The following is a 9,895-nucleotide window of genomic DNA, read 5'->3' as shown; positions in this document are numbered from 1 at the left end:
TCTATGCTTGGACTAGTCGATTTTACGTTAGGTAATTCAAATTTAACACATTTTGTCTTCTTGGCATTAAGCAATAAATTGTTAGCATTAAACCAATAAACTACCTTAGAGAGGGTATCATTAATACGGTCATAGTTAATGTCATGTCTGTCTGTTTTAAAAATCAAGGATGTGTCATCAGCAAACAACACTATTTCGCAATAGTCCTTAACAAAGAATGGCAGATCATTAATATAAATTAGAAATAAGAAAGGTCCAAGTATTGAGCCCTGGGGAACACCCATTTTTACCGGAGAACCCAAAGAAGTCACTCCATTTATGTCTACTTTCTGAATTCTACCGTTGAGATATGACGAGACAGTTTCGACGCCTTGCCATTTACACCGTAATGTTCCAGCTTCCTAATAAGAGTAATAAGATCAATGCAATCAAATGCCTTTGAGAGGTCACAGAAAACACCAATAGCGACCTTTCTCAAGCATCAAAGATGTGTTTTAGTAACGCTACCCCCGCATCGCTAATCGATCTACCACTAGTAAATCCGTATTGTTCACTATGAAAAATATGATTCCTACCGAAATAGGACCAGTAATTCAGTCAGCATAACCTTATCGAATATTTTACTTAAAGCTGGTAAAATTGAAATGGGCCTATAGTTGCTAGGATCAACTTTCTTACCGCTTTTGATTAACGCACCTATTGAAAGCTACAGCTAAATGTGGGGAAATTAGATCAATAACTGAGTCTATAACTTTGGTTGATATGCCCCAGTTATCTTCAGTTTTTTTAATATGTATTGATTTAAAAGCTTTTATGATGTCTTGTGAATTAATATGACAGAAATTAAATAAACTGCCACAAACGTTAACATTTTCCTTTAGGAGATCAATAGCAAGAGAAGGGGAGGAATTTAATGATTCTGTAGTGATCACAGCAATTTCGAAAAGAACGATTCAAAGGCTTGGTCTACCTTGTCTTTAGATTTTATAAGTTTGCTGTCTAATTCTAAAACTACATCTCTATCGTGTTGTTTAACCCTACCTGACTCTTTATTTATTATGCTCCAAGTAGTTTAAGATTTATTCATCGATTGTCTAACTTTGTCGCTGTGAAACTTAACCTGCAACTACACATACTTTTTTAAATAATTTCTAACATATTCATTGAAATTGGAATTAGTATAATAAGTTTTCATAGCATATAGCTCATACAAACGAGACCTAATCTTATGAATATCTACTGTTGCCCAGTCGTTGAATTTAGTCTCTCTATAGAAAGTTAATGTTTTCGATTTAAATACATTATCAAGTTCATTTTTAATTAAACCAAGTATCGTGCTATATAAAGTATTTGGAACCTCCGGTATATGGGGTATGGAATTTAAGCTATTGCCGGTATTATTTCGAAATCTAATGATTCGTTCTGTGGTAATCGGTCTGCAGAGAAATTGGTCTACCTTCTTGCTCATTTTACAATTAAAAGAAGTCAATTGGCCGCTATGGTCTGATCGTAAGCAATTAATTATTGATTTAGACACTGCGTCTGTGTTACAAAAGATGTTATCAATACAAGTATAATAGGAAGTGATGCGAATTGGTTCTAAGAAAAGGTTAATCAAGTTAAAACTTTTAAATAAATTAATGAGTCTTACAGAAGTAGAACAGTTTTCCAACAGGTTTACATTGAAATCTCCACATATTACTACGTTTTTTTTTTTGGTTGGAAAAATCCGCTTTAAACTATCTTCCATAATTAATTCAAACTCGTTAAAATTAGCAGAGGGGGGCCTGTATACACATAAAACGACAAACTGATCCAATTCCACACATGAAATCTCAATAGTTCGTTCAGTAGAAAGATCTGTGATATCCTTACGCTCTTTAAATTTTAAGTTACGCTTAATAATAATCATGGATCCACCTCTACTTAAGCTATTTCTTATGAATGAACTGACTATTACATAATTTTCTATGTTGTTAATTGCTTCGTAGTCTTTCAGCCAGTGTTCTGTAACACAAAACACGTCAACGGAAATATCGTGCAAAAAAAGACTTATTTCTAATGTTTTGCCAGAAAAGCCTTGACTATTTTGATGTACTATAAGGAAACGATTAGACTTTTCTGTTGTCGTGTTTTTCAGTTTAAATTATGGTTAGTAATAAGTATACTGTTGCTACTTAAAGTAGGAGCATTGTCGTGGGACTGTGTTATATCTTCTATAACAGCGTCCTTAATATTAAAAGATAGCAAACTAGCTATATGTCTCAGATACCTTATGGGTAAAAGTAAATTATCCTAAAAAAGTTTGAAGTTCCTTACGAACTTATTAATGTCAAAACAAAATATAACGTCACTATGACGGCAAGTCAAATTATGAATGTGCGAGTTTATGTTATATATAAACTTATTACGAGCGATGCCTAGGTTAGAACAGTAAGGGCACTTAGTATGAATTTACACCCACACTTCTCATGAATTCTCAAGAACACGTCAATGCTACTATTTACTTCTTTATAACGTTATACCGGTATTAACGTTATAGCGAAGTTTCTCGGTTTGTATAGAAAACACAGGCCGTTCATGATCCGTCACGTGTGGCGTACATGGACGCATGATCCGTCGTCCTGCGCACTCTGCTGCGTGGTGCGGGGCAGTATGATAATCGCCTAAAGCTCTAATTTCTACAGCATTCACCCTACTTTCATGTTGTTTCTGTCACACCCAACACTCACTACCAGACATTGATTGGATGCTGCGAGAGGCCATTAAAATTAAAAAACATCCTAATTTCAACAGGGAAGATGGTTTCTCCGTACCACCAGTTTGGGATCCAGTATTTCCTCTGACGAAAAATCCCAAACAGACATAAGACTGCAGTACTAATTAATATGTTGTAGTTTATTTGCAACCACTTAACAGTGTAATAATTTGACTAAAATTAACTCCTGGATAGCAATAGTTGACTACCCTTTGTTGTGTGGTTACTTAGGTGGTGGCCTAATCTTACGCCTATTTTATCAGAAAAAACTACCGTTCTTCTGGATGGCCTGGTAGGAGTTCTAATAGTCTTGGTTGACCGTTGACTGTGGCGAATTTCAACAGTTATAGTGGCAGATACGTTTTCCTGCAGCAACGCTGGCATACGATGCACGTGCTGGTTGCGTTGATGATGTGGGTGCTGGGGATAGAGTCTGATTTATTTCTACTGGATCATTTGTTTCACTAAGCTCATCCTGAAGAAGGACTTGAGTAAGTTCTTTATACTCAGTACCCAGCTTTAAAAGTTCATTAATTGCAGCTGAAAGTTCTTCTAGTTGTTTCTGCGTAGAAAGTAGGTCTTTAGTTCGCGATTGAAGATGTAACTCTAGATCTTTCACTTGTTCGGCCATCTTCACCTTCATCTTCATCTCCATCTTCATCAAGGACAACCTTGTGTAAATTTAACTTTGCTGATTTTAGTTTCTTAAGTGTTTTCGATTTCTTTCTTTTCAGGTTGGTTAATTTGGAAAATCTTAGATCTTACGATTTAGTGCTGCATAATTTATTGTTGCACACATTCCTGTCTCCCAGGGCTAGTTCATCACGGAGTGACAAGGTCGTTAGATGGTTATAACTTCCGCATTGTTCATGTAATGATGATGAACTTGTGTAGTTTTTATTTTTGTCGACATTTTCTGGGATAGAAGACTCCTGTCTGACACACCCTCATTTTTAAGTATCTTTTTCTCTTAAAGTTTTTAGCTTTCATCTAAGTGTGAAAACATTGTATGCCACACGGGCAGAATAACAACTTTACAAATGTTCGGGCCATTAAGCCTAAACCGAAAGCGTGGTAATGAAGGTAAAAATAGGTTTTTACCTATTTTTACCTTTTTTATTTTAGGTAAAGCGACTAAGTGTAATAAATACGTGTCTTCGTTAACTTCAGGTTAGCGGAATCATCATTCGGTGATATCATCTCATCATATATGATGAGAGCTAAGTGTTACTTTAAAAGAAAGAAAAAACCAAATTGTACCTCCTCCGTTTCGAGCGCCTTATCTGGGGGCGGCACGATCTTGAAACGGCAGCCGGAAATTTTTACCACATCGCGGATCACCTGCGGGTTGTGCACCACTGTGTCCTCCTTATACTGACTGTCTGAATTCTTGTCTGCGAACTCTAACGCTCGAAACACGTGATCTGTATTAAAAGATAAGACATCAAGTATTATGTATGCTCACTCTAAACTAGTTTATAAACGCTGTTAGTTCACGAGTTCCCTATAAAACAATTACGTGCAGTTGACTTGATGTGTCATTTAGAGAAAACTGTTGCGTGCTGCACCACACTCGGCTTGTTACCTGTTATGTTTTTAATTGGTAGCAGTAAAGAATTAATTTCTTCTAGATACATGCATACATACATATCATCACGTCTGTCTTCCACCGGGGTGGGCAGAGACTAAGGATCTCCACTTGCTACGCTCCCGACAAACCTCCTTTGCCTCCTCCACTCCCATCAATCTCTACATGCGACCTTTTTTAAGGACATCCCCAATCTGATTGAGATATGTACGCCGAGGTTTACCTCACCTTCTCGCGCCTTCAACCACACTTTATGAATTTGTGCCGTCAATCTACCAGCATTCATTCTTTCTACATGACCAAAGCATCCCCCTATCTATCCTGGTCACTTCATCAACTTTCATACTACAACGCCCACTTACTGGTCGGCATTATGTCTTTAAAAACTTTTTTTTAATATCAAGTGACGGGACGAACAAGTCGTGCGCCTGATGGTAAGCTACACGCCTATACATAACAGTTACAGTGCCACTCGGAGCTTCAAATCGCAAAGATCTGAGGGGCACTGCCTCTGCGCCCGTCACCCTGAGACATAAGTAGACACGTCCCGTGTGACTGCAATTTCATCAGCACCCTTGCCCTTCAAAACCGGATTACAGTAATGCTAAAACATTACTGCTTGGCGGCGGAAATAGGTAAGGTGGCAATACTTACCTGGACTCACTCTTTCACAAGGAGCTCTACTGCTTACTTATAACGTAGGTACATATTGCGTAAGGCGATTACCTATCACATTGCTCCGCGCCACGCAACGATGTGCGGAGCTTCGTTTTTTAACGTTATTATAATGTTATACCGGTATTAACGTTATAGCAAAGTTACTCCGTTTGTATGGAAAACACAGGCCGTACATGATCCGTCACGTGCAGCGTACATGGGCGCATGATCCGTCGTCCTGCGCACTCTGTTGCGTGGTGCGGAACAGTATGATAATCGCATGAAGCTCTAATTTCTACAGCATTCACCCTACTTTCATGTTGTTTCTATCACACCCAACACTCACTACCAGACATTGATTGGATACTGCGAGAGGCCATTGAAATTAAAAAACATCCTAATTTCAACAGGGAAGATGGTTTCTCCGTACTACCAGTTTGGGATCCAGTATTTCCTCTGATGAAAAATCCCAAACAAACATAAGACTGCCGTACTAATTAATATGTTTTAGTTTATTCTAATTTCTATTATTAATTAATAATAAATTGAACTTAATAAAAATTCATTCAATTAAATAATGTGTAAAACTTAATGTAGCGTAAATTGGAATGTTTTCTTTTGTAAAATTAAAAATAAGGTATTTAATTAATAACTAAAGTGAAAAAATAGGGTGGTTTGCTTTAATATTAGACATAACTGGTTAAAGACTGTACCATCTCAGTCAACCGTGACCATAAGACATGTAAAGGGCCCGAAACGTCGATTTGTTTGAAAAAACAAATATACGCGATTTAAATCCGGAAAAATAGTTTCATTTCCTAACATACATTCATGTTTAGACATCCTTTCTTCCTCTTAGACACACAACATACCTCGATTACCACATTTGTTACCATTTTTTTTTAATAACTTCCATAAGTCTTCAAGTTCCTTCCCACTACATAGCTCACCTGTGACTTGTCGAATCTATCTCTTAACTTCTTCTTATATTCATCACTGACTCCTTCATCTTGCAGCATTTCCACTCTTATTCGTTCCATGACTGTTGCAAGCTGCTTCACGTGGTGACGTCAACGTTTGAAAAGACCTCTTAACCGGCTTACTAAGAAGAGGTCTGTGTCTAAAGGACTACTGCTGTATGCTTGTATGTCTTGAACTTTATTTTTGAGCCTAACATCCACAATCATAATATTCTTCTAGATATTGCAAAAATTAATCTTAAACATATACTGTTGATTTGTGTTAATTTTTTATGTGAAATAACTCCATTAGTTTGTTATAATTATTAAATACAAAGATCAAACAATGCAAAGATCTATACAGACACAGAAGAAATTGGACGACTTAATAAACTCGACCTGTAGCTTACTTGATAAAAGCTATGAGGACGGAATCCTGTGGTCGCAGGTTTCAGTCCTGCCGGGTCGAAGGATGTTTTCTTTGATTTCAATCTTTGTATTTAAAAATTATCAATCGTAAATTTAAAACAAAGCCATTTCAAGGTTTGAAATTGATTTGTCAGTATTTGTATCCAATTAATTCTTAGACTTCTCATTTCTTGAAACAATTGGGCACTATTTGAAATATTGAAAGACATTTTGTTCAGTAACAAAGACAATCTTTTTTATAAACTTAACAAATTTGTTTAAACTATAGCTATTAAAAATATACATACCAACATCCTTGTTAAGCACTTGTGCAATTTCCCGGACTGTCATGTTTCGCCATATGCCTACGACATCAGAGTTCGCTTTCGAGTATCTGAATACTTTGCGACCCTGGTTCTCCACTGCCTGGATCAAAATGCATTTGAATGAATTTTATATACCAAGCTTAGTTTGGTTGCTTTACGTAGTGTAAGTCAATCAATTTAGTGACTCTGAGAATAACAAAGTACAGGAAAAGCACCATTTTAAAACCAGATCATTGTAGTGATAATGTCACATGTAATTCAGTTAGTTGGTAATAATAATATGACTGTTTTGTAATTTTTGTTACTTAATACAACTGCAAAATTTTTTTATACATATTTACAAACTAGTCCCACCCTCTCCTCAATGGATTTCCTCTTCTTGTAGCAAACAACGGAGGCAGAAAATGGTTTGTGCCTTTGACAAATGTGGAAAGGGCTCTGCTTTAACTCTGCCAGCTGCTGTACACTTTCCTTCTGAATTGACCTTAATGGAAACCTGAACAAAAGCAATTGAGAATGACATTCCATGCAAGGTAACGAACTTAGAAAAACACATAGTAGATAGCAGAATTGACTGAGTGAATTACAAGGTAACCTATTACTTCTGATTTTGGTTTGGATTCATATTGGTAAAAAAAGTTGGAAGGTTAGAACTGAACCAATTTAAAAAAAATGTTAATAACATCTGCAACTATTAACTTTGTATCACTGTTACCAAATAATTGATGGTAATAAACAATTTTAATTTATAACATTTATAAGCTCTAAGTAATAGATATTGGTATAAACACAGACATATATCTAGATAGACGCCGCAAGTACAACTTGAACGAACAATTTGTATGAAAACCAAGCGTGCCACATTTTTTGTACCCACAATAACGTCACAAGAACTATTTAGTGATGGAAACCTCCTTCTGCTCGCTCTAAACCGATTGATTGAACGGAATACGTGTAAACGCGCGTATTTCATTAAATTTATCGATTCTGAATAGAATAATTTAGAAAAATTTAATAATGTTCAAGTATTTGTTGATTACAAGTAGTCGTAATATTAATATAATAGAAAAATACTAGAATAAGATATTTAAGTCCTTTATTTTACTAGTTTTTAAAAATGTTGATTACTTAAAAAAATTAAGACCTTAATTTTTATTAAAATTATTGTCCTTCCAATAAAATGAGCTTATTATATATAACATCTTTTTGTAATAGAAGATCTTACTGATTAACTTAAATAATGAAAATGTATGTCAATATATGAACTAGATGGTTTTCTGTTGGAAATTGACAAATTGATGAATGGCTCTTGCCATTCATCAATTTAATCAAATGAAAATGTTACTGATGACAAAATATGGCAAAATCTTATTAACCAAAAGAGGTTTACTAAATGACCACCTCATATATGAAATTTTTGTGACTTGTTTATTATTTCTCGGATTTCTAACTCTGCGACTCTGCATATTTGGATAGCATCTTAGTATATCACCTAAGATATCAACTAGACGAACTTCGTCCTCGAAAGCAATGAACTGACCAACTCCAGGTTTTTGTAAAGACAGTGCACTGTTAATTCTTTGCATTATTTGTTTTTTTGTATTACTCGTACTACATATCCGGCAATGTATATAATTAGTGGCTCACTATATTCGGACATTCGAGGCAACTTGCTGCAAAAATTATCGAAATTACAGAAACTACTCATAAAAGATACTACAAAACTGAAAAACACGAAACATTACTAAACATTATGATAAAAGAGTTATAGAATATTTATATAATATTGCAAAGGTCATAAAAATTTTCGTCTCTTTGCTTTCAAAATCTATCAGAATCGAGAACAGTGTTGCCTAACATATACATCAGTAAGATGTTAAATTTGGCCAAAGAAATGTACAAGTGGCCGTACCACGAAACTGAAGGCGGCATTATACAAAAGAGCGTTCATTCGATATTCATGGCGTATTAACAAAGGATCACAAATATATCGCACCAAGTAAAAGCCGCAATGTATTACAAATCATGAGGCATACACTGAGTTGCATGTTCGTTTTCTCGAAATTCATACAAAACCAATATAATTGTATTTAGATATTTAGTAAAATAAATTATGCATCTTCTGGTTACAAAATCACTTGCCCGTGGAAGGAAATGTGCCTACTTACCCGTTTACCCACTTTGCAGTTTATGGTGGCACATTATGCATTTTTCGCGCTTTGGACTGGTGTTTATCTACGATAACGGTCGAGCGCGTTCTGAAGTGTAGCAGCAGCAAGTAAGTGAATTTCAACTCAACCTCAACTTTTGTATCTACGGGTCCGTCGTTTTGCACGACGATTACTTACTTTGGACACGCGAACTACGTACACTTGCGGCGTCTATCTAGATATATGTGGGTATAACACATGCCCCATTATTGCTATAATAAGCAACAAAACCAAACTGGCTTACCATCGAAACAACAGACTCTTAAACATGTTTTATGTTATGCAATACACTTAAATATTATAACCATGAAAAACATATTATTTAGTTCTTGTACTCTTGAGGTTATAATATATTATTTATAACAAAACTTCATAAAACTATATGGTGTCATTAGCTTTTGTATATGATCGTTCTAGTAAACTGTAAAATAACAGTGGTGTTGATACAAAAAATAATAAAATCCCAAGCACCTTACAGTTTTATGAATTCCTAACCTCACTTCGTGCTTTGGCAAGTTTGACATTGGATTTTTTTTACGTAGACTTTTAACAGCTTTGGCATGACACCACACAGCCTATTCTTCATTTTGGGTCATTTGATTTGAGCAACATTTGACCATGATTTGACTATGAAGATTTTTTTCCTTCGCTCCGCATAGTACAGGCGTAGGTCAGAGACCATACTGCCTAGTCATTAGTTTCTCTTTTTCTTCAGTACAAAATGTTTCGATAATTTAAGTCTTCAGTATTTCAGTAGAGCCGTGTAAAATCTTTTACATTTAATTAATATTATTGAGACTTTTTCGTATCTTGGATAGTTCTCATTTTAAGTACGTCAAGCTTTACACTTAACAATTAAATCCAACTGTATGCCGCTAGTGTTCAGATCTTAGAGGATGGGGAAAAAAAGGTTCAGATCGGTCCAAAATATTAAAATGTCAAGCTTGGTGTTCTCTTGACGTTTCTATCCGCTATAGAAATGGCAAAGG

The 9,895-nt window shown here is 35.4% G+C and overlaps 1 protein-coding gene across 2 annotated transcripts in view; it reads right to left on the bottom strand.

Moving 5' to 3' along the window:
* Positions 1-9,492, bottom strand: part of LOC113228853 (translation initiation factor IF-2, mitochondrial) — a 22,558-nt gene extending 13,066 nt beyond the window's left edge. For both annotated transcript variants that reach the window (XM_026462269.1, XM_026462271.1), the window contains exons 1-4: positions 9,151-9,492; positions 7,051-7,192; positions 6,679-6,796; positions 4,019-4,182 (exon numbers count right to left, since the gene is read on the bottom strand). In XM_026462269.1, coding sequence (XP_026318054.1) covers positions 4,019-4,182; positions 6,679-6,796; positions 7,051-7,192; positions 9,151-9,176 — 450 coding nt within the window. In that variant the 5' untranslated portion in view covers positions 9,177-9,492. The remainder of the gene's footprint in view (positions 1-4,018; positions 4,183-6,678; positions 6,797-7,050; positions 7,193-9,150) is intronic.
* Between the last annotated feature and the right edge of the window lie 403 nt (positions 9,493-9,895).

This window comes from Hyposmocoma kahamanoa, unplaced genomic scaffold (assembly GCF_003589595.1).
Source record: "Hyposmocoma kahamanoa isolate Upper Pololo Valley unplaced genomic scaffold, ASM358959v1 245, whole genome shotgun sequence".
Lineage (NCBI taxonomy): Eukaryota > Metazoa > Arthropoda > Insecta > Lepidoptera > Cosmopterigidae > Hyposmocoma > Hyposmocoma kahamanoa.
This window is presented reverse-complemented; position numbering and strand designations above follow the sequence as displayed.